This window comes from Camponotus vicinus, unplaced genomic scaffold, assembly GCF_025532165.1.
Source record: "Camponotus vicinus isolate PSW18456_S1 unplaced genomic scaffold, iyCamVici1.0 SCAF_12, whole genome shotgun sequence".
Classification (NCBI taxonomy): domain Eukaryota; kingdom Metazoa; phylum Arthropoda; class Insecta; order Hymenoptera; family Formicidae; genus Camponotus; species Camponotus vicinus.
Window position 1 is genome coordinate 7,314,714 of NW_028141948.1, and position 25,287 is coordinate 7,340,000.

Sequence of the window (25,287 nt, forward strand, 5' to 3'; positions counted from 1 at the left end):
GCGGAGTATACTTCATTTTTACTGGTAATTTACTGCGCGAACACAAGATTTTTATTAAAAGCGTCTTAGCTCTCGCAGGCTGTTGCCAGAGTGCATTTGCTAGCAGCACGCAACTACAGCTGAGCGGACATATGAGTGTAATCATAATGCGCAGGCGCCGAGCTCACACGTACGCTTACACTCGCATATCCGCTGGTATGTACGTACGTACGTACGTACGTACGTATGTATGTATGTATGTATGTATGTATATATATATATATATATATATAAACATTTTTAATGTTTTATTTTTATGTAAAATTATCAGATAAATCCAAAATATCTACGTATCTTTTTCAATTGACTAGGCATTCGTTCCATACGAAATCCTTTATATTTTTTACGATAAAGTATATGATAAAGTGCCATTTATATTTTTCATATATTTCCTATTTACAAAAAGATATTTATTACTCTGTGTGCTATATTGCGTATATAATAATTTAAAATGTAATCTTTCATAAATTTTATAGAAAATATAGAATTAATAAGATATTTAATCTTACAGCTCTATATCACGTATTATTTTTATTTATTTTTTTCCTTGCGTGTTAAAGATACAATTATGTTAAGAAGGAAGGATATACGAGATTACTCAAAATCACATGAAAGACTATTGATTAAACGAGCAGCTTCAATGACAATTACAACAGCACTTTGTAAAAATAGACAAGCAGCAAAATATATTGCAGTATCAGAAAATGTTGATACTATTCATAAAGAATTATTTAGAGATAATGGATTATCGACTTCAATAATTCAAAATAATGATATTGATAGAGAACGATTGATGACATTGCAAACTACAAATGCTACATATAACAAGTGTAGCAAAGATATAAATTTGCTTACAACGAGACGTACATTTTTTTTTCTGATGTACAATCTGATGATGATCCAGAAAATTCTGAGGAATCCTGTAGTGAGGATGAAAATGCTGAAAATAATATTTGTAGTGATATTGCTAATTGGGCAGTACATGATGGTATTACTCATGCTTCTTTGGAACGTTTATTACAAGTCTTGAGAAAATCGAATAGATATCCACAATTACCGGCAAAAGCCAATATATTATTGGGGAATCCTACAAACGGTCTAATTAGATCTGTTGAACCAGGTTATTATTGGCACAACGGTTTGAAAACATGTTTAGAAAAATTATCTGAAGAAATTAGTTCGGATGAAACTTTGAAAATTCTATATCTTTCTATCAATATTGACGGAGTTCCGTTATTCAAATCATCTGGTAGTTCTTTATACTCTATTTTGGGTTCAATTCCTTGTTCTCAACAAATATTTTTAATCGGATGTTATCATGGGCATAAAAAACCTAAAGATTTTAATAATTTCTTAAAAGACTTTGTAGATGAAACAATAGATTTAATTACAACCGGCTATCATTGCCGAGGAAAGACGTATAATATTAAAATTGATAAATTAATTTGTGATGCTCCAGCGAAAGCAGTTGTCTTAAATATCATGTCGCATACTGGTTACTACAGTTGCACAAAATGTACTGTAAAAGGAGCTAACAAGCTGAATCGTACTTATTTTACGAATACACAAGCGACTTTAAGATCGGATAGAGATTTTTTGATGCAAACTCAAGTGGAACATCATAAAGGCATTTCGCTGTTAACATTGATTCCACGTTTTGGTCCTATTTCTAATGTACCTCTTGACCTCTTGACATGCATTTAGTATGCTTAGGAGTTATGCGGAAAATGTTATTATTTTGGCTTTTCGGGAGAAATCATTTGAAACAAACTGCTATCGACACTATTTCTGATCTATTAGTTAAAGTAGCTAAGCCTTGTATACCTAAAGAGTTTTGCAGAAAACCTCGTTCCTTGGAATATATTAAATTCTGGAAAGCGACAGAATTCAGACAATTTTTATTATATACTGGACCTTTTGTTTTGGCTGATATTTTGCCTGACAAGCAATACATAAACTTTTGCATTTTGCATGTAGCTATAAGAATCTTATGTTCGCCACAACTAGTATCACATTATTGTGATTATGCCAACCAGCTGTTAAAATTTTTTGTTCGAGATTTCGAAACGATATATGGAGATTATTTAGTATCATACAACGTGCATAATTTAATACATTTGGCTGCAGATGCTGAAATCTTCGGTGTTTTGGATAATTTCAGTGCCTTCCAATTTGAAAATTATTTACAACAACTGAAAAAACTAATTAGAAAAGCCTCACAGCCATTGCAGCAGTTATGCAGACGATATCAAGAGATTGATTATGTTCGCCAAGTTAGAGAAAAAGTGCAAAAGAAGAATGAAACAAAACTAAAGTTTCCATTTGTCGTAACAAACCAATATACAGAATATTCAAGTGAGGGATTTTTGATGGCAATAATTAATGGAGTGACATATAAAGGAAAAGACAATGCGAACGGCTATTGTCAATTAATAGATAATACTGTAGTGCAAATTGAATATTTTATTCGCGACATTCATAATGATATATTCATCATTGGCAAATATTTTAAAAACCAAGAAGAATTTTTGCCTATCCCAAAAGTTGCTAATATTATTAATGTGTATATCTTTTCTAATATCTCCGAACTTCAATGTTGGTCTGTCAAAAATTTAAGAAGAAAATACATATTATTTCCAAAATTAAATAACTTTGTTGGATTTCCTCTTCTACATATAGAAAATAAAGCATTTTCATAAAGAATTCACATTTCACATTACATGGTGAGTCTAAAAAATATAAATATCATGTACCCTTCTTGCTCTTTTTCGAAAATACTATGATATTATATAGATAATATTTTAGCGTTTAAATAAATAATTCTTTTATGAATATAATGAATATGATGAATATGTCTAAGGAAATGCAACTATATTGTCTAATTGACATAAAATAAGAAAATTGAAATTATAGGATTTATTTTTTATTTCTGAACTGGCTGCACTTTAGAATTTATCTCTTTCTATTCTAATGTGGAGAGAGAAAGATAAATTTTGAACTAATGCGTAATGTTTGTCCTATTCTACATCTCATACTTATATATGTAACAATTTCGCTATATTTACAATAATTATGATCAAATTGAAAATTTTATTTTTAAAAATCAAAGCATTTTCTATTTCGAAACTAAAATATTGCAATAACATTAAAAATTTATGTACCCTGTATTACATGATTATCGTTGCACTGCATGGTAAATTTATTTTATATTTTTAATTTGTTTCCTGCTTAGTAACTTCATGAAAATCAAAATTTACAAATATATTGTACATTTATTTGTACCTCAATGTCTCAAAAATCATTCGTAAAACATTAGTCTAAAACATTATTTTGCAGATTATATAATGGAGGAAATAAAGAACTTTGTCATATGTCTGTTTGACACGGGTTTAAAACTTGTACCCAAATCGTGGTTTGTGCCTAATTCTTTAGAAAATGTAATGTTTCCATCATACAAAACAGAGTCTCGAATAATGAAAGCTGTAAGAAAGCTGTAAGAAACAAGGAAACTCCACAAGATAATTCACTATGGGACATCTATCAAGTTCTGCGCATCATGGGATCTGATGGTATGTATATTTTTTTAAAAATATGTAATTTTATATAAATATTATTAAACTTATAGTAAAGAGATCGCTGATATTGACATGGATATGAAATCAATATCTGATAATGATAATGCTGATGAAAGTAACGATACTGTTATACAAAGAGTAAATAGTTTTATGAGTGAGTATAATTTCCGACATTATATTTAGTGTTTTATCTTATTAATTTTCTTTTTACATAAAACTGATATTTTTATATTACAGGTGAAACAGAACACAATAGTCAATTTAACGAAGAAATGTACAGTAGTGAGTGATTTATTTAGAAATTTATATATAACAATACAAAAAATTTATACATAAATAACATATTTGTTTTAGTTATATATAGTAACTTTTTATAGTTTCAGATATTGTAAAAATTTTGAAAGAACTTACGCATAAAATAACCAGATTAATCATTGAAAATGAGAAAACAACTAAAACTTTAACAGAATTGGATCGTCGATTAGATCGTCGATTCAGTTTAGATCAAGAAATAGAAACAGAAGATAATGAAGATATTATTAATAGATTAACTTTAGCCACTGAGGAACACATCTTAGAAATGGAGCATTTCTTGTTGGAAAAGAAAAATGAAAAGAAACTGGTAAGTTTAAATATAATAAATGTTAAAAGAAATAGAAAAATTTATCATTATGTGAAAAACCGCAACAAAATTGTAAAAAATTATTGAGAGAGGCTTACCCTTAAATTATCTATAAAATTCACTTTTCATTTTTGTCAGAGTTTTCGATATATTACAAATTAACTTCGCTATATTAAAATTAACATAAGTTCGAAATCTTTTCAGTTGCAGATATTGAAAGAAATTGGTGACTCTACAGTAACAGAAATGACTCGCAGAGTTATGAATACTCTGTTCACTTCAAAATTATGTATGAAGTATACATTAAAAGGAAAAAGAGCACATAAAGGCAATTTTGGTGAATTAAGAATCTGCAAAGTAATAGAGAGTAAGTAATAATAATATTTAATAGCAGGGAATTAATTATATTTATTAATTAATAATTAGTTATAAACATAATATAACGTAATGTACAAATGTGTTTGAAAAATTAATTTATTTTACAGAAGTCACATGAGAAAAAAGTTTATAGTAATGAAGCAGAAATCCAAAAAATTATAAAAAAATGGATTATCAGAGTTGAAGATAAAGTTATACGTAGTGATAAATAGAACAAATTTCATGTATATTTATTACTTGAACATTGTATTGTTTCGCTAGGTAATATAATTTTATCTTTAGCTCTGATAAGCCACTTTTCAATAACTTTTTGGATCTCTGCTTGATTAATATAAACTTTTCTTATCGGCTTCTGTAAAATAAATTAATTTTTCAAACACATTTGTTATAATATTACGTTTATATTATGTTTATTATTTTCCCAATATATCATTAGAAATTAGATAATTATATTTATTAATTATTATTATAGGAAGATATAAACATAATATTATAACATAATATTATAACATAATATTAACATAATGTACAAATGTGTTTGAAAAATTAATTTATTTTACAGAAGCCGTGATAAGAAAAGTTCATAGTAATCAAGCAGAGATCCAAAAAGTTATTGAAAAGTGGCTTATCAGAGCTAAAGATAAAGTTCTTCGTAGCGAAACAATACAATGTTCAAGAAACGAACATACATAAAACTTCTTATTTTTGGCAAATGATTGAGTGCGAATGATTGCATGATGTGTAATTATTAGTTAATGAATTGTTATATCTTATCTTCAGTTATATTTCCAGATTATGAATTGTTATTTTCAGTTATATTTTCAGTTTATTTTGGTTTGAATTCTTATAGATTTATTTTAGAAATAATTTTTATTATTAATTAAAGAATTATAGAAAGAAGCTTTTCTGTTCTTTATATTTTGTTCGCTTTTCCTGTATATTTCTTTATTTTTTAAGTTTGAGATTATTTGAACTGAAAATTGTATAACTGAATTTTATTTTTTATTTCAAGAAACAGTGTTTTGTGTTTTATATTTGACAGTTTTATATTGTATGTATGTTTTTGAATGTATATTATATATATCTGTAAATAAATGAGCAATATTCATAAAGGAAATATCGTCTAAATAATTTCATAAAACCGTTTTCTTAAAATAATCTTTATTGTATAATATATCATTCTGAATATATATGTGGAATATACGTGAGATATCCTTCGAATGTTTTTTATGAATGTCCTAAGAATATTTTTGAAATATTCAAAATATGGATAAACAATGGAACATTTTGCGCTTATTTGAATATTCCTTGTACTTTCTGTAAATATTCCGGAATGTTTTAGAATATTCTTGGGATGTTTATTTTGGATTTTAGGAACATTTTATGAATATTCCAGGAATATCTAGCGTTTACTAGGAAGACATCATAATACCAGCCATCCGTTGCAATAAAAAGCAAAATAACTTGCAATGCAGTTAATACCACATTTATCAATTTTACAACCAATACTCTCTCCAACATTAATGCTGTTGTTGCTGATGTTTCATTTTACAGAATCGTAGGCAACATGACTGTCTCGTGTATTTCTATCCTCGCTGTGGCATTATTGTTGCATTATATGCAAGCATTAATGGTGTAACCTCTTAACACATAATCAAACTGCCAATCAACTGCACCAATGTCTGTTATAAAATATTTTCGCAGTATGTCTCGCTAAGTATTTGCAGTATAAGCGCTTCGGTTTGAGCCAACTTGACTAATGTGTTGAATATGCTGTTCTAATTCTTCATTGCGCCATTGCCCTGGGACAACAATGCCATTTCTTTTCTGATTTACAAGCTGTGATGGGCAGTACTTTTGTGTATTAGAGGACATGATAAAATTATGCAAAACAACAAGGGCAAGCACAATCTTATAAGCAGTTTCTTCCTTGCACTGAATTGTACTTCTTAATATTCTCCATCGAGAAACAAGTATCCCGAAAGCATTTTCAATTGTTCGCCTTGCTCTGGACAAGCGGTAATTAAAAATTCGTTGTGAATCACTCAGCGATCTTTTTGGATATGGTCTCATGAGATATGGTTTGCGAGGAAATGCTTCGTCTCCCACCAAAGCACAGGGTAATTTATTTACTGTACCAGGCAATAATTTTGGGGGTGGAATATCTGCTGTATCAGATTCTAAATTTTGACCAAGACTACTATTTGCCCATATTCCACCATCATTGTTAGAACCTGCAAAACAATTCCATTTATTCAGCGTACAATACACATGTTTGAACACATAAGAATAAAAATGTATCACTTACCATAGTCACCGAGCTCAATCCAAATAAATTTATAATTGGCATTACAAATTGCCATCAGTATAAAACTAAAAAATCCTTTATAGTTGTAATTTAACGAACCACTGTTTGGTAGGGCTTGAATAGTGATATGCTTTCCATCTAGTGCCCCTAAACAATTTGGAAAGTTCCATTGGCTCCAAAATCCATTAACTGTTTCCTTCCACATTTCTCGTGAAGGCTTTGGCAGGTACTGGGCATGAAGAGCTTGCCAGATTGCATCACAGGTCTCGTACACAATTCTATATACAATTGATCTGCCAATTCGAAATTCCCATGAATTTGATCTAGCGCTATCACCATGGGCGAGAAACCTTAAATTATGAAAGAGTACATTATTGTTACATATTGTTACATATATTGTTAATATATAATAAGGAAAATTAACAAAATATTGTTAATATATAACAAGGAAAATTACAACTAAAAAAGATATGATAAAATTTTACTTACTTACATAAGAGTTATGGCTATTCGTTCATTTAATGAAATAGGTTTCCGTATACTCTTCTTTGTGAGAAAAGATCTGACTAGATTGCACAAATGATCATATTGAGCAGGTGTCATCCGTGTCATATCGAAAAATTCTTCATGATCTGTCTCATACGCTTCTTTGAATTGATTATTGAAATATCCCAATTCATTTCTGGTTCTATTTATAGGTCTTACCCACCATCTTTTTTCTCTACGGCGTCTCTTTCGTCTCAAATGCAAATATATTGATATATCAAATGCAAATAGCAAATATTTAATAGCAAAATGCCAGAAATTGCACGCAAATTCATAATTTCACTTGCACCGTATTGAATATGTAAAACAAACAGCCATCTTAATATACCTTACAAAAACGCGGCAACATTCTACTCTCTGATTGGCTGTTGCATTCTGCTCTCTGATTGGCTATTGTGCGACTTAGCATAATATGTAGACAAGTATCGTGATACGACCCAATCCACAGATTCTACGACTGCGACTTTACGAATGATTTCGTGACTTCATTGTAGCGGAGGCTTAAAACGATATGTTAGAGCAGAGAGAAGACTAAGAAGTGTCATGGCTCGCTTTTAGGTGATCCCTGAAAGGGATATGCCCTCTGTGGACCTAAAAAACATGGACATGAACTATAAAGCCAATGTCCACGAAAGTTCTCAGAGGGTAACATATAGGGAGCTTTCCAGCAAGCGATACAAGTCGACACAAACATCATTCTGTCTTTTTTTAACTCCAATGAATAACGAAGATAGAATGATGTTTGTGTCGACTTGTGTCGCTCGCTGGAAAGCTCCCATAATGTGCACAATTTCTGGTTCTGTTTCGTGCTATGTGCACGAAATGCCGGTAGCACCAGTGCTGTATAGCAAGACGCTTATGTATATTATGTATATTAAATAAATTTTTAATGAGTTTTGTATGACCTCTCTCTCTCTCTCTCTCTCTCTCTCTCTCTCTCTCTCATATATATATATATATATATATATATATATATATATATATATAGATATTCAGTATATATATATATATATATATATATATATATATATATATATATATATATATATATATATACTGAAATTATACTGAAATTTACTGAAAACAGCTATATACAATATATAGAAACTTATTCATTATATGATTACAACACTTGAAAATAAGATATTTTATTAGGCTATTAATAAATAATTTATATATTTACAGAGAGAGAAAGTTTGATATTATTTTTAATGTAAAACGCGTACACATTTCTTAAGAATAAAACTTTTAAATAATAAAGATGTATGTGTATATCAGTGCTCGGAATTAGTTGCCCTTTTCAGGTCGATATCTGAGACGACGCCTACGATCCCCTCACTACCGTCCTTGGACGGCGTCCAAGGCTCGACGGCCGAGCCGCTGATCGCGCACGTAACGCTATGCCTCAGGAGCGTCCGCCAAGCCGTTTCGCCAAATCGTCATTAAAATTTTCTTTGGTAAATAATTTTTCTTTTTATAAATAATTAAATATCAAAATTTTTATTATTATAATATATTATATACAGGGTGATTCATATAAAGTGACCGATGTGAATATTAGCTAAAGTTGAAGAGCTATGAAAAAATTTTTATACCTAAAGATGTTTGACACAGAGGGGGACATCGTATGGTACAAACGATATTTTTATAGATGAAGGCATTAAAGATCGGCTAAAGGCACGGTGGAGACCTCCCGCGGAGAGTCGGGAACTATCAATTCGCAAAAGCATTATTTTAGCCAAAATACAGAGAGAATTATATTAAAATTATGATATTTGTAATCAGTAGGACCTCAAGCAGGTCGCTACAGATCAATTTTTTGGATAAAAAGTCAAAATAAAATTGCTAATAAATGGTAGATGCGCGCCTGGTAGCGGGTCAGGTGCAGCTAGGTACGAGAGTTCGCGTATTTTATTTATTATAAATTTTTAAGAGCCAAAATGCAAAATCTGGCTCTGTAGCGCCCGATTTCATTCTATAAGGAATATATTTAAAAAAAATTCATGGAAAAATATAACTTTTTTAAGGAGAAATAACGCTTTAGCGGATATTACTAGATTTATATCTAACGCACATATGGGGAAATTTTTGTGGTAACATACTGGCGGCTTGACAAGGAAAGACTATCATTCTGTCTTTCTCTCTCTTACACTTCGTATGTATAGATAACATCTGTATAGATACAATACCAATATACTGCGCACACGAATATAACTGTTGGAAGATGTCAGATAAAAACCGGCTACTATTCTTTTTTCTCTTCATCATACATATGATGAAAGAATAAGGATAGCAATAGTTACTGTCTGAAATCTTCCAATACACTAATAATCATATACATAATACATTGCATTATATATATATTAAATTATAGAACATATGTATATTGAATAAATTGAATTATTGGATGTGTATGAGAATAAATATATTAAAATAAAGAATAAATAAGTATTTCTACTTGTATATTATATATAGATATATAATATTTATTTTATTTTATATTTACCAATAACGATATTTTTTCAATTATTTTATCGATATCGTATAAACACATACTGGCACATAAATATTAGTAACATGAAAACATTTATAAGTAATACGTAATGGCGAAGTGCAATGTTTTTGGTCTATCACTCTGTAGACTCAAGTTCAAGTCCGTGCACGTTAATAATTTTTTTTGTAATATATTTTATTTTAAAAAATATTACATTTTTTGTCAATTTAAGGATAATTTTTAAAACATTGAAAATATTTTTGTTTATTCATAATTACATACAGGGTGATCCAGAACAAACGTTTGTCTTTAAAAAAATAAATTGTCGAGTCTATTCTAAGACGATTTTCCCCTTTACCAAAATTGTCTACGAGGCTTAGTTTTTAAATTATTAAATAAAATAGTTTGCGAATTACGGAACGAGTACAAGAGGTAGACAGGGACAGCGCAACTCACCGTCTGATACAGGCGATCATGTGGGGCGCTCGACGCGATCAGCTGATTGCTGCACACGATGAGTGTAACAATAAGTGTGTGTGTGTGTGTGTGTGTGTGTGTGGTGTATTTATGCACGCGTATCCACACATGCACCGTACTCTCTCTCTTTCTCTCTCTCTCTCCCTCTTTCTCTCTCACTCTCTCACTCACTCACTCACTTATTCTTACCTTAATAATGAGATTCTTCATACTGCTGATAAATAGCAGTGCCCAGTGTGTTGCACGATAATAATCGTCGTCGACGAGACGTCGTTTCTTCAACACGCAGTCTGACACATCGTCAAATAAGCGAAGTTTTTTCTTTCATCACTTTCGACACTTTTACAAATTTACTCGCGCACTTAATGACTCACGATTGATAAAAGGAGGAATTTACCAACGGTTACAGTACGAATTTAATAAGCAGGTCAGGTTAGTACTAGCGCGTAATGCTACACGTTTATGTTTGGCAGCGCTAGAGGCGCTAGTACTAACCTGACCTGCTTGTCGTCGGTCGTCGCGTCGCGCGCTTTGCATCGAGTATCGCGTTCTGTTAACGCGTTTCTTTAATCGAGTGTGTAATTAATAATTAAATGCGTTAACCGTTTATTAAATTCGTACCGTAACCGTTGGTAAATTCTTCCTTTTATCAATCGTGAGTGATTAAGTGCGCGAGTAAATTTGTAAAAGTGTCGAAAGTGATAAAAGAGAAAACTTCGTTTATTTGACGATGTGTCAGACTGCGTGTTGAAGAAACGACGTCTCGTCGACGACGATTATTATCGTGCAACACACTGGGCACTGCTATTTATCAGCAGTATGAAGAATCTCATTATTAAGGTAAGAATAAGTGAGTGAGTAAGTGAGTGAGAGAGTGAGAGAGAAAGAGGGAGAGAGAGAGAGAAAGAGAGAGAGTACGGTGCATGTGTGGATACGCGTGCATAAATACACCACACACACACACACACACACACACACACACACACACACACACACTGATTGTTACACTCATCGTGTGCAGCAATCAGCTGATCGCGTCGAGCGCCCCACATGATCGCCTGTATCGGACGGTGAGTTGCGCCGTCCCTGTCTACCTCTTGTACTCGTTCCGTAATTCGCAAACTATTTTATTTAATAATTTAAAAACTAAGTCTCGTAGACAATTTTGGTAAAGGGAAAATCGTCTTAGAATAGACTCGACAATTTATTTTTTTAAAGACAAACGTTTGTTCTGGATCACCCTGTATATACACATATACAGGGTGTCCCATTTTAACTTGGACAGTAAAATATCTCAAAAACTAAGCCCAGCAAACAAAAATGTTTCCGACAAAAGTTGTATGGTTTCGAGGGGGACATAAGATGGTACCATTGGTTTGACCTTGAAGAGTTATTTGAAGGTCACATGAAGGTCACCTTCAATTTCTTAAATGGAACCTACTATTTGTCATTACATACTCTTGTAGCTTATCTCGAGAGCTTTCCAAAACACTATAATTAAGTACCTTTTCGTTAAGTACTTCTTAAGTTATAAGGCTTGAAATAATTTCTTAATTTTACATAAACCGTAAAATATCTTGTAAAATATCCATTTTTCGATTATCTTACCTTAATACTTTTACGTACAAAATAATGAGAGGAATCAATTGGTGTAAAGAAAACACATAGTTGTTTTGAAGAAAAAATATGGAATTGTTAATTGCAAATTACATATTTTTTCTTCAAAACAACTATGTGTTTTCTTTACACCAATTGATTCCTCTCATTATTTTATACGTAAAAGTATTAAGGTAAGATAATCGAGAAATGAATATTTTACAAGATACTTTACGGTTTATGTAAAATTAAGAAATTATTTCAAGCCTCATAACTCAAAAAGTACTTAACGAAAAGGTACTTAATTATAGTGTTTTGGAAAGCTCTCGAGATAAGTTACAAGAATATGCAATGACAAATAGTAGGTTCCATTTAAGAAATTGAAGGTGACCTTCATGTGACCTTCAAATAACTCTTCAAGGTCAAACCAATGGTACTATCTTATGTCCCTCTCGAAACCATACAACTTTTGTCTGAAACATTTTTGTTTGCTGGGCTTAGTTTTTGAGATATTTTACTGTCCAAGTTAAAATGGGACACCCTGTATATGTATGTGTATATATATGTATGCATGCCTACAGGGTGATAGACTGAATATCTTGCATCTCGTCGTTACGTATTACTGATAAACGTTTTCATGTTACTAATATTTATGTACCAGTATGTGTTTATACGATATCGATATAATTGAAAAATGATAATGTCGTTATTGATCTATGATACTATGATTATGGAGTTACTAAAAAAAATAATCAAAATAAAATTGACATTATCCTATCTCTCTATCCCGCTGATGATCCTGTCCATAATATATGAAGTATCGATATGAGAAAGCAACAAGTTACCAAGTCTAATAGGCACCCGTATCTTATATATATGTATATTTGTTTACCCTATTATCTATGATCCTACTGTTATTATTTATCAACATATAATATTTAATCGCATATATAATTTTAATTATAATTGAAACATATACAGGGTGACCCATTTTAACTTAGGCAGCCAAATAACTCGAAAAATAAGCAAGATAGAGAAAAATGTTTTAGACAAAAGTTGTATGGTTTCGAGGGGGCCATAAGATGGTATCATTGGTTTGACCTTGAAGAGTCATTTGAAGGTCACGTGAAGGTCACTTCAATTTTTTTAAATGAAATACCCTATATATTTTTGTACATTCTTGTAGCTTATTTCGAGAGCTTTCCAAAACACTATAATTAAGTACCTTTCCGTTAAGTACTTTTTGAGTTATGATGCTTGAAATAATTTCTTAATTTTACATAAACCGTAAAATATCTTGTAAAATATTCATTTTTCGATTATCTTACCTTAATACTTTTATGTACAAAATAATGAGAGGAATCAATTGGTGTAAAGAAAACACATAGTTGTTTTTAAGAAAAAATATGGAATTGTTAATTGCAAATTACATATTTTTTCTTCGAAACAACTATGTGTTTTCTTTACACCAATTGATTCCTCTCATTATTTTGTACATAAAACTATTAAGGTAAGGTAATCGAAAAATGAATATTTTACAAGATATTTTACGGTTTATGTAAAATTAAGAAATTATTTCAAGCCTCATAACTCAAAAAGTACTTAACGAAAATGTACTTAATTATAGTGTTTTGGAAAGCTCTCGAGATGAGCTACAAGAATGTACAAAAATATATAGGATGTTCCATTTAAAAAAATTGAAGTGACCTTCACGTGACCTTCAAATGACTCTTCAAGGTCAAACCAATGATACCATCTTATGGCCCCCTCGAAACCATACAACTTTTGTCTAAAACATTTTTCTCTATCTTGCTTATTTTTCGAGTTATTTGGCTGCCTAAGTTAAAATGGGTCACCCTGTATATACACATATGTATACATGCAAATATAAAATTCACAAAAAGTGGGCGCCCGTTAATCTTGTTGCATTACTGCTTTCTGCCACGAGAGACCAGAAAGCATTTTCAGGCCGTATCTCGGTCGTAAAACAATATGTTAGAGGAACAAGGATAGCATGATTGTCGGTCCTTTTCTGTCTTTCTTCTCTGCGGTGCGTCCGCGTGAGCAATGCAATGGTGTTTGTACGTACAGAGAGAAGCCTGAGAGGGGCCACGCTGCCATTTTTCATGGGACGCTTTTTCTACGTCGTACACTAGCGGCGCGTGCATGCATCCATTTTACGCCGCCTGGAACTACATGGCCACATCCACTTTTAGGTGCCGATAAAACAGTTGGTTTTGGTTCATGTCCGTGCTACATCCACAATTTATAGCTCAGAAATAACATCCCGCATATAGACGTAATTAAAATATACTTTGTTAGCTGCGCGATTTCTTTTCCACATTCAAGTATATATTATAAATATCAATATTAATGAGATGCTATTAATGAGAGCTATTAATGAAATAAGTTTGTGTAATATACGTGTGTAGGATATTTTCTCGCGAATATTATTCTCGATAGAAAACAGAAAAGATAAATTATATAAAATTCAATAAATTGAATTTTATTTATTAAAACGATCTTAGAAGAAAGACAATTATAGACCATTTCCAGGAGATGTCACGTGAACACTACATATTTGATACGCAACATATATAACTCTTTTAAAAATAAATATAACATTAAATATATTGAAACTAAATTTTTTTATATTTCTACTAGTTTGTTATTGAACATAATTTTAGAGTTAACGAGATTCTTGCTAAAAACTAAAAACTAAAAATTAATCACATTAAACCGAACATTTCTCATTGGAATAATTTTCAATTAGATACAATTTTTTTATTTATCCAACAATAAAGAACAATTATCCGAATTATATCATGTTTGATGTCATTTTAAACGCAAAAATTTCATTAATTTATTTTAATTACTTTCAAAAAGATCAAATAAAATATAAAAGTTTTAGTTTTTATTTTATGGATATTTAAAGTTATAAATTATTATACATAACGAAAAAAAAGTTTTCGATATTATTGAAAGCGAGAGCGAGAACGAATAAGAGCAAGCGAGATGATGTATCGTCAAAAGAGTTCCGAAGTCTCTTACGCGACACACCCTTTCTCTATAGTATGTCACGAGTATGTCATCTTATCAGAATAGAAAATAAAATGCATTTTATTTGAAAGTAATTTTAATGGAATAATGAACATTTTGCAATTAAAATGACATCAAACACGACATATGTCGGATAAATGTAGTTAAATATATAATCCAAATTTTTATTACCAGACTAATTAAAAATTGTCCGATTTATATCGTATTTGGAGTCATTTTAATCGTAAAAATCTCATTAATTCATTAAAATTATTTTCAAATCGATAAAATACAAAATAAAAGTTTTAGTTTTTAATTTATAAGATGTTTGCATTCTCGTGAGTTGCGAATGGATAGAGAAAGCGAGAAAACCGATTACTAAAGACTTCGGAACTCTTTGATGATAGGTCAACTCGCTCGCACTCTATTCGTGGTCTCGCTTTCTCTGTCAGACTTCACAATCGTACTAGACAGCTCGGAAAGATAAGCGGACCCGAGGATCGAGAGTGAGATCGCGAGTAGAGAGTGAGCGAGATGACCTATCATCAAAGAGTTCCGAAGTCTTTACCCAGTGAGAAATGACAAGTCGGATAGACGTTTGTTAGACGTCTAAGATGTTTAATAAACGTCTATTAGACATCTATTAAACGTCTTAGACGTCTATTCGACTTATCACTGGGTAATAATCGGTTTTCTCGCTTTCTCTATCCATTCGCAACTCACGAGAATGCAAACATCTTATAAATTAAAAACTAAAACTTTTATTTTATATTTTATCGATTTGAAAATAATTTTAATGAATTAATGAGATTTTTACGATTAAAATGACACCAAACACGATATAAATCGGACAATTTTTAATTAGTCTGATAATAAAAATTTGGATTATATATTTAACTACATTTATCCGACTTATGTCGTGTTTGATGTCATTTTAATTGCAAAATGCTCATTATTCCATTAAAATTACTTTCAAATAAAATGCATTTTATTTTCTATTCTGATAAGATGACATACTCGTGACATACTATAAAGAAAGGGTGTGTCGCGTAAAGCGTCGTCTACAATGAGATTTTAAGGAGACTTAAGGCGTAAGACTTAAGAAATTGACCAATCACAGTCAAGTATTAAGAGAATACTCGATTGTGATTGGTCAATTTCTTAAATCTTACGCCTTAAGTCTCCTTAAAATCTCTTTGTAGACGACGCATAAGAGACTTCGGAACTCTTTTGACGATACGTCATCTCGCTTGCTCTTATTCGTTCTCGCTCTCGCTTTCAATAATATCGAAAACTTTTTTTTCGTTATGTATAATAATTTATAACTTTAAATATCCATAAAATAAAAACTAAAACTTTTATATTTTATTTGACCTTTTTGAAAGTAATTAAAATAAATTAATGAAATTTTTGCGTTTAAAATGACATCAAACATGATATAATTCGGATAATTGTTCTTTATTGTTGGATAAATAAAAAAATTGTATCTAATTGAAAATTATTCCAATGAGAAATGTTCGGTTTAATGTGATTAATTTTTAGTTTTTAGTTTTTAGCAAGAATCTCGTTAACTCTAAAATTATGTTCAATAACAAATTAGTAGAAATATAAAAAAATTTAGTTTCAATATATTTAATGTTATATTTATTTTTAAAAGAGTTATATATGTTGCGTATCAAATATATAGTGTTCACGTGACATCTCCTGGAAATGGTCTATAATTGTCTTTCTTCTAAGATCGTTTTAATAAATAAAATTCAATTTATTGAATTTTATATAATTTATCTTTTCTGTTTTCTATCGAGAATAATATTCACGAGAAAATATCCTACACACGTATATTACACAAACTTATTTCATTAATAGCTCTCATTAATAGCATCTCATTAATATTGATATTTATAATATATACTTGAATGTGGAAAAGAAATCGCGCAGCTAACAAAGTATATTTTAATTACGTCTATATGCGGGATGTTATTTCTGAGCTATAAATTGTGGATGTAGCACGGACATGAACCAAAACCGACTGTTTTATCGGCACCTAAAAGTGGATGTGGCCATGTAGTTCCAGGCGGCGTAAAATGGATGCACGCGCCGCTAGTGTACGACGTAGAAAAAGCGTCCCATGAAAAATGACAGCGTGGCCCCTCTCACCACAATATAGTTAGCAGACAAATTCAATATTTCGCATTCCTTGCTTCGCGTGGAAAGTTGCACCCTCCTGCACCCACCCCGCCGGTAGGAGTGCCTACGGTAGGGTGCAACTTTCCACGCGAAGCGAGGTTCCATTTTGCAACTTTTCACGCGAAGCGAGGGGGACGGGGTGGGTGCGGGAGGGGGGCCCAAGGCCCCCCTTGCACCCCCCGTGTGTGTGTGTGTGTGTCAGCTCCATGCTTGTCGTAAGAAATTAACCAACAAACGATTAAAAAAAAAAAAAATTAAAAAAGTCGAAGTTGCCCGGCTATGTTCCCGGAGGTCGAGGCGGACTCCTTTCATCGATATATTTACCGATTTTCAGATGAAATAATTATTTCCCAAACGTTAAAAACATTACAGACATATTTCCCAAATAATTTCACGTTAATTAAAAAAAAAAATTTTTTTTTAAATATTTATGTCTGCTAACTATACGCTCAATTTATTTTAATTAATTATAAATAAACTATTATTTCCTAAACTATGAGAATCTATTCCTACATGTGCCCAAACGATTCCCAAGCGATTGGTTTAATAGATAATAGAGAATATCAAATTTGTCTGCTAACTATATGATCGTGAAATTTTTATTTATTTATTACATTGAAATTATTATTTCCCAAACTATGGGACCGTTACAGAAGTATTTCCCAAATAATTCTACGTTGATTAAAAAAAAAAAAAATTTTTTTAAATTATTTCTGCTAACTATACGCCGAACTTATTTTTATTAATTATAAATAAACTATTATTTCCCAAACTATGAAAATGCTTTCCTAAACTTGCCCAAATGATTCCCAAACGAATGCAATAATAGAAAATGCGAAATATTGAATTTGTCTGCTAACTACATATATTGAGGTGCCCCTCTCAGGCTTCTCTCTGGTACCAGAGAGAAGACTGAGAGGGGTCACGCTGCCGTTTTTCAGGGAACGCTTTTTCCCCGCCATAAAGTGGCGCTAACTGGATCCATTTTACGGCCGGCGGTACTACGTGGCCGGATCCACTTTTCGCTGCCACGGTAAAACGACCGATTGGTTCATGTCCGTGCTAGATCCATAATTGTGGATCTCAAAAGTACGAAACGTATCATACATTTATTAATTTTTATTACATATTATTAATTGCGCGTAATCTCTTTTGTTTTAATACATATTATGAATTCGAATAATTGATCATATGAGAAAAAACTATTTCACACTAAAAATATTTATTTATCATAAAATTTTGCGAGCCATCTTTATACATATATGTGTGTCGTCACGCACATATAAAGACGTCTCGCAAAATTTTATGATAAACATTTTCAGTGTGAAATAATTTTTTTTCTCATATGATCAATTATTCGAATTCATAATATGTATTAAAACAAAAGAGATTACGCACAGTTAATAGTATGTAATATATATATATGTGTGTGTGTGTGTGTGTGTGTGTGTGTATGTATGGTATGTACGTATGTATGTACGTATGTATGTATAAAAGCGATGCGAGAGTTACATCAGGAAGCGAGAAGGACGAGTGAAATAACAATAAGAGCAAACGAGATAGAGATAGCACGAGCAACGAGGATTCGAGCCTTGAGCTCAAGAATCGGATTTTTCTTGCGCGATATTATTTTGCTCTCGCTCGCTCCTATTACTGTCTCGCTCGCTCCTATTACTGTCTCGCTTGCTCCTATTATTGTCTCGCTCGTTCTTGTTACTGTTTCGCTCGCTCTCGATTCTTGGGTCCGCTTATCTTTCCGAGCTATCTATCACGATTGTCAAGTGTGACAGAGAAAGTAAGACCATGAGTAGAGAGCGAGGGAGATGACCTATTATCAAAGAGTTCCGAAGTACTCTTACAATCGGTTTCTTCGCATCCTCTATCCATTCGCAATTCACGAAAATGTAAACATCTTATAAAATAAAAATTGAAACTATTAGTTTTAATTTCATCGGTTTGAAAGTAATGTTAATGAATTAAAGAGATTTTTGCGATTAAAATGATATCAAACACGACGTAAATCGGATAATTTTTAATTAGTCTGATAATAAAAATTTCATAATTATATATTTAACTAAATTTATGCGATTTATATCGTGTTTGATATTATTTTAATCGCAAAATTCTCATTATTCTATTAAAATTACTTTCAAATGAATAAAAAATGCATTTCATTTTTTGACATATATTCGTGAATATTATAAATGAAGTCTCATGTAAGAAACTTCGGAATCTGCGACATCGGGAATTTTTTTGTTATTTATAATAATATACGACTTTAAATTACCATAAAATAAAAACTAAAGCTTTTATATTTTATTTGATCTTTTTGATTAAAAGGGATTAATGAAATTTTTGCGTTTAAAATGACATCGAGCACAATATAATTCGGACAACTTTTATTTATTGTTATATAAGTAAAAGTTGTTATATAAGTAAAAGAATGTATCTAATTGAAAATTATTCTAATAAAATATTGGGTTTAATGTGATTTCAGTCGTAAAAATCATATTAATTCTAAAGTTATGTTCAGTAAGATAAATTAAGTAATGTAAAAATTTTAGTTTCTAATACATTTTCAATGTTATCAATTGTAGTGTTCACATGACGTCTCCTGGTCTAAATATGGTCAATATAATTAATATTAAATGGTCTATATATTGTGCAGTGAAACAAATTATTTTAATTTATTATATATATTAAAATAATTTATATATTTCTTTTACATTTAAATGCAAAATATTTTGCATCTTATTTTCTTATTTAAAATATATTAATAATGTGAAAGTGTAATAAATATGTGAAAGAAATATATAAATTATTTTAATATATATAATAAATTAAAATAATTTGTTTCACTGCACAATATATAGACCATTTAATATTAATTATATTGACCATATTTAGACCAGGAGACGTCATGTGAACACTACAATTGATAATATTGAAAATGTATTAGAAACTAAAATTTTTACATTACTTAATTTATCTTACTGAACATAACTTTAGAATTAATATGATTTTTACGACTGAAATCACATTAAACCCAATATTTTATTAGAATAATTTTCAATTAGATACATTCTTTTACTTATATAACAACTTTTACTTATATAACAATAAATAAAAGTTGTCCGAATTATATTGTGCTCGATGTCATTTTAAACGCAAAAATTTCATTAATCCCTTTTAATCAAAAAGATCAAATAAAATATAAAAGCTTTAGTTTTTATTTTATGGTAATTTAAAGTCGTATATTATTATAAATAACAAAAAAATTCCCGATGTCGCAGATTCCGAAGTTTCTTACATGAGACTTCATTTATAATATTCACGAATATATGTCAAAAAATGAAATGCATTTTTTATTCATTTGAAAGTAATTTTAATAGAATAATGAGAATTTTGCGATTAAAATAATATCAAACACGATATAAATCGCATAAATTTAGTTAAATATATAATTATGAAATTTTTATTATCAGACTAATTAAAAATTATCCGATTTACGTCGTGTTTGATATCATTTTAATCGCAAAAATCTCTTTAATTCATTAACATTACTTTCAAACCGATGAAATTAAAACTAATAGTTTCAATTTTTATTTTATAAGATGTTTACATTTTCGTGAATTGCGAATGGATAGAGGATGCGAAGAAACCGATTGTGAGAGTACTTCGGAACTCTTTGATAATAGGTCATTCTCCCTCGCTCTCTACTCATGGTCTTACTTTCTCTGTCACACTTGACAATCGTGATAGATAGCTCGGAAAGATAAGCGGACCCAAGAATCGAGAGCGAGCGAAACAGTAACAAGAACGAGCGAGACAATAATAGGAGCAAGCGAGACAGTAATAGGAGCGAGCGAGACAGTAATAGGAGCGAGCGAGAGCAAAATAATATCGCGCAAGAAAAATCCGATTCTTGAGCTCAAGGCTCGAATCCTCGTTGCTCGTGCTATCTCTATCTCGTTTGCTCTTATTGTTATTTCACTCGTCCTTCTCGCTTCCTGATGTAACTCTCGCATCGCTTTTATACATACATACGTACATACATACGTACATACCATACATACACACACACACACACACATATATATATTACATACTATTAACTGTGCGTAATCTCTTTTGTTTTAATACATATTATGAATTCGAATAATTGATCATATGAGAAAAAAAATTATTTCACACTGAAAATGTTTATCATAAAATTTTGCGAGACGTCTTTATATGTGCGTGACGACACACATATATGTATAAAGATGGCTCGCAAAATTTTATGATAAATAAATATTTTTAGTGTGAAATAGTTTTTTCTCATATGATCAATTATTCGAATTCATAATATGTATTAAAACAAAAGAGATTACGCGCAGTTAATAATATGTAATAAAAATTAATAAATGTATGATATGTTTCGTACTTTTGAGATCCACAATTATGGATCTAGCACGGACATGAACCAATCGGTCGTTTTACCGTGGCAGCGAAAAGTGGATCCGGCCACGTAGTACCGCCGGCCGTAAAATGGATCCAGTTAGCGCCACTTTATGGCGGGGAGAAAGCGTTCCCTGAAAAACGGCAGCGTGACCCCTCTCAGTCTTCTCTCTGCTGGTACGTATATACGGACATACACCTCTACCAGAGAGAAACCTGAGAGCGGCCATCCCGCTTTAAGAGGATGCCGGATTACCGACAAAACGATTATTTTTTTCCATACCGAAATTTTTTTATTGATTGCACAGAATTATAATTCCTTCTCCACGATTAAAGTATATATAAAAACAAAGCAGGAACCTACTAGTTTTATGTCAAAAACAAAAAAAATTGAAAAATTACAGTTTTTTTATCAGCTTCTGACGTCAACCCGTAACAAAACTTGCTTAATATAAAAATGTTGCAGTTTATATGTACAAAATAACATAGCTTCCTGTTAGAGATTGCATGAAGGAATATAAATAAACTTTTAGAAATGAGTTTAGAATCGTAGTAAAAATAATTTCGGTACGCAAAATTTTCATGCATATTGTTGAGTGTGAGACTGCGATACAAGAGTAAAACAGAGCAGTAGATTAGTTGCTCGCTATCGCGACAGACGGCGCTATAGTCGGTTTGTGTGACAAGGAGAGTCAATCTCGTACCATCATTCTCTTTCATCTTGCGTGTAATAGTTTACTTCAGTATACATGTACGCGCACATTAAAGCATTACATTCTTGTTTTCTTTCTCGAATTCCGCGTCATAGATACTCGCTGTCACGCAGCGGCGTAACAATCGTATGCGTAACAAGCTGCGGGAAAACAGCGTTACAACGAGTTACGTAGAAAATATTCTGTGTAAGTTATACATATACACAATATATATATATATATATATATATATATATATATATATGTGTGTGTGTGTGTGTGTGTGTGTGTGTGTGTGTGTGTGTGTGTGTGTGTGTGTGTGTGTGTGTGTGTGTGTGAGTGTGGGTGTGTGTGAGTGTGTGTATGTATAGACGTATGTATGTACAAAAGTGATGCGAGAATTACGTGAAGAAGCGAGAAGATAATAAGAACGATCAAAATAACAATAAGAGCGAACGAGAAATAACACGAGCAACGAGGACTCGAACTCGAGAATCTGATCTTTCTTTCACACTATTATTTTCCTCTCGCTCACATCTATTACTGTCTCGCTCGCTCCTATTATTGTCTCGCTCGCATATATTACTGTTTCGCTCGCTCCTATTATTATCTAGCTTGCATCTATTACTGTCTCACTCGCTCTCGATTCTTGGGTCCGCTTATCTTTTCGAGCTGTCTATCACGATTGTCAAGTGTGACGGAGAAAGCAAGACTATAAGTAAAGAGCGAGCGAGATGACCTATCATCAAAGAGTTCCGAAGTCTCTTACAATCGGTTTCTTCGCTTCCTCTATCCATTTGCAATTCACGAAAATGTAAACATCTTATAAAATAAAAATTGAAACTTTTATTTTTAATTTCATCGGTTTGAAAATAATTTCAATGAATTAATGAGATTTTTGCGATTAAAATGATATCAAACACGACGTAAATCGGGTAATTTTTAATTAGTCTGATAATACAAGTTTTATAATTATAAATTTAACTAAATTTATGCCACTTATATTGTGTTTGATATTTTAATTTATGCCACTTATATTGTGTTTGATATTTTAATCGTAACATTCTCATTATTCTATTAAAATTACTTTCAAATGAATAAAAAATGCATTTCATTTTCTGACATATATTCGTGAATATTATAAATAAAGTCTCATGTAAGAGACTTCGCAATGTTCGACATCGAAGACTTTTTCGTTATTTATGATAATTTATAATAATTTATAATATAATAATTTACGACTTTAAATTGCTATAAAATAAAAACTAAAACTTTTATACTTTATTTGATCTTTTTTGATAAAAAGGGATTAATGAAATTTTTGCGTTTAAAATGACATCGAACATAATATATTTCGGATAACTTTTACTTATTGTTATATAAGTAAAAGAATGTATCTAATTGAAAATTATTCGAATAAAATGTTGGGTTGTTTAATGTGATTTTAGTCGTAAAAATCATATTAATTCTAAAATTATATTCAGTAAGATAAATTAAGTAATGTAAAAATTTTAGTTTCAAATACATTTTCAATGTTATTAATTGTGGTGTTCACATGACGTCTCCTGGTCTAAATATGGTCGATATAATTAATATTAAATGATCTATATATTGTGCAGTGAAACAAATTATTTTAATTTATTATACATATTAAAATTATTTATTTATTTATTTCACATATTTAAATGTACCAGAAGATGTCATGTGAACATCACAATTGATAACATTGAAAATGTATTAGAAACTAAAATTTTTACATTACTTAATTTAGCTTACTGAACATATTTTAGAATTAATATGGTTTTTACGACTAAAATCACATTAAACAACCCAACATTTTATTCGAATAATTTTCAATTAGATACATTCTTTTACTTATATAACAATAAGTAAAAGTTATCCGAATTATATTGTATTTGATGTCATTTTAAACGGAAAAATTTCATTAATCCCTTTTTATCAAAAAAGATCAAATAAAATATAAAAGTTTTAGTTTTTACTTTATGGCAATTTAAAGTCGTAAATTATTATAAATAACGAAAAAGTTTCCAATGTTGAACATTGCGAAGTCTCTTACATGAGACTTTATTTATAATATTCACGAATACATGTTAGAAAATAAAATGCATTTTTTATTCATTTGAAAGTAATTTTAAAAGAATAATGAGAATGTTGCGATTAAAATAATATCAAACACGATATAAATCGCATAAATTTAGTTAAATATATAATTATAAAACTTGTATTATCAGACTAATTAAAAATTATCCGATTTACGTCGTGTTTAATATCATTTCGCAAAAATCGCAAAAATCTCATTAATTCATTAAAATTATTTTCAAACCGATGAAATTAAAAATAAAAGTTTCAATTTTTATTTTATAAGATGTTTACATTTTCATGAATTCGGAATGGATAGAGGAAGCGAAGAAACCGATTGTAAGACTTCGGAACTCTTTGATGATAGGTCATCTCGCTCGCTCTCTACTCATGGTCTTGTTTTCTCCGTCACACTTGACAATCGTGATAGACAGTTCGAAAAGATAAGCGGACCCAAGAATCGAGAGCGAGTGAGACAGTAATAGATGCGAGCGAGACAATAATAGGAGCGAGCGAGACAGTAATAGATGCGAGCGAGAGGAAAATAATAGTGTGAAAGAAAGATCCGATTCTCGAGCTCGAATCCTTGTTGCTATTTCTACCTCGTTCGTTTTTGTTGTTATTTCGCTCGTTCTTATTACCTCGCTTCCTCATGTAACTCTCGCGTCACTTTTATACATACATACGTCCATACATACACACATCCACACTCACATCCACCCACCCACACACGCACGCACGCACACGCACGCACGCACACACACACACACACACACACACACACACACACACAC

At 30.9% G+C, this 25,287-nt stretch overlaps 3 protein-coding genes across 5 annotated transcripts in view; all 3 read left to right on the forward strand.

Moving 5' to 3' along the window:
• Positions 1 to 832: 832 nt before the first annotated feature.
• LOC145962434 (uncharacterized) lies at positions 833 to 3,536 on the forward strand. The gene is made up of 5 exons (XM_083083492.1): positions 833 to 902; positions 944 to 1,288; positions 1,400 to 1,723; positions 1,756 to 2,634; positions 3,376 to 3,536. Exons 1-5 carry the CDS (start codon positions 833 to 835, stop codon positions 3,534 to 3,536), a joined length of 1,779 nt encoding a protein of 592 aa, XP_082939618.1.
• On the forward strand, positions 2,628 to 9,785 carry LOC145963071 (uncharacterized). Of its 2 annotated transcripts, XR_014436066.1 has the most exons (8): positions 2,628 to 2,762; positions 3,376 to 3,608; positions 3,665 to 3,768; positions 3,852 to 3,896; positions 3,992 to 4,236; positions 4,441 to 4,603; positions 8,773 to 8,925; positions 8,995 to 9,785. XR_014436066.1 is itself a non-coding variant. In XM_083084710.1 (7 exons), the coding sequence occupies exons 3-7, from the start codon at positions 3,687 to 3,689 to the stop codon at positions 5,305 to 5,307; spliced, it is 666 nt and encodes a 221-aa protein (XP_082940836.1). In that variant the 5' UTR covers positions 2,628 to 2,762; positions 3,376 to 3,608; positions 3,665 to 3,686; the 3' UTR covers positions 5,308 to 5,594. The 2 variants fall into 2 exon arrangements, 1 of the variants encoding a protein (XP_082940836.1); XM_083084710.1 differs by lacking the exons at positions 8,773 to 8,925; positions 8,995 to 9,785 and adding an exon at positions 5,177 to 5,594.
• Positions 9,786 to 21,956: 12,171 nt separating this feature from the next.
• Positions 21,957 to 25,287, forward strand: part of LOC145963072 (uncharacterized) — a 10,082-nt gene continuing 6,751 nt past the window's right edge. For both annotated transcript variants that reach the window (XM_083084713.1, XM_083084715.1), the window contains exon 1: positions 21,957 to 22,600. Coding sequence is in view for 1 of the 2 variants with exons in the window: in XM_083084715.1 (XP_082940841.1) it covers positions 22,543 to 22,600 (58 nt within the window). In the remaining variant the exon portion in view is untranslated. The remainder of the gene's footprint in view (positions 22,601 to 25,287) is intronic.

Excerpts from the sequence above, each read along its gene's own strand:
- LOC145963071 (XM_083084710.1), top strand. The coding sequence starts at position 3,687 with ATGGATATGAAATCAATATCTGATAATGATAATGCTGATGAAAGTAAC. Across the intron at positions 3,769-3,851 it reads AAGAGTAAATAGTTTTATGA|GTGAAACAGAACACAATAGT; the intron begins GTGAGTATAATT and ends TTTATATTACAG. Across the intron at positions 4,237-4,440 it reads AGAAAAATGAAAAGAAACTG|TTGCAGATATTGAAAGAAAT; the intron begins GTAAGTTTAAAT and ends AAATCTTTTCAG.
- LOC145962434 (XM_083083492.1), top strand. The coding sequence starts at position 833 with ATGACATTGCAAACTACAAATGCTACATATAACAAGTGTAGCAAAGAT. Across the intron at positions 903-943 it reads AAATTTGCTTACAACGAGAC|AAAATTCTGAGGAATCCTGT; the intron begins GTACATTTTTTT and ends ATGATGATCCAG. Across the intron at positions 2,635-3,375 it reads TAATATCTCCGAACTTCAAT|ATTATATAATGGAGGAAATA; the intron begins GTTGGTCTGTCA and ends ATTATTTTGCAG.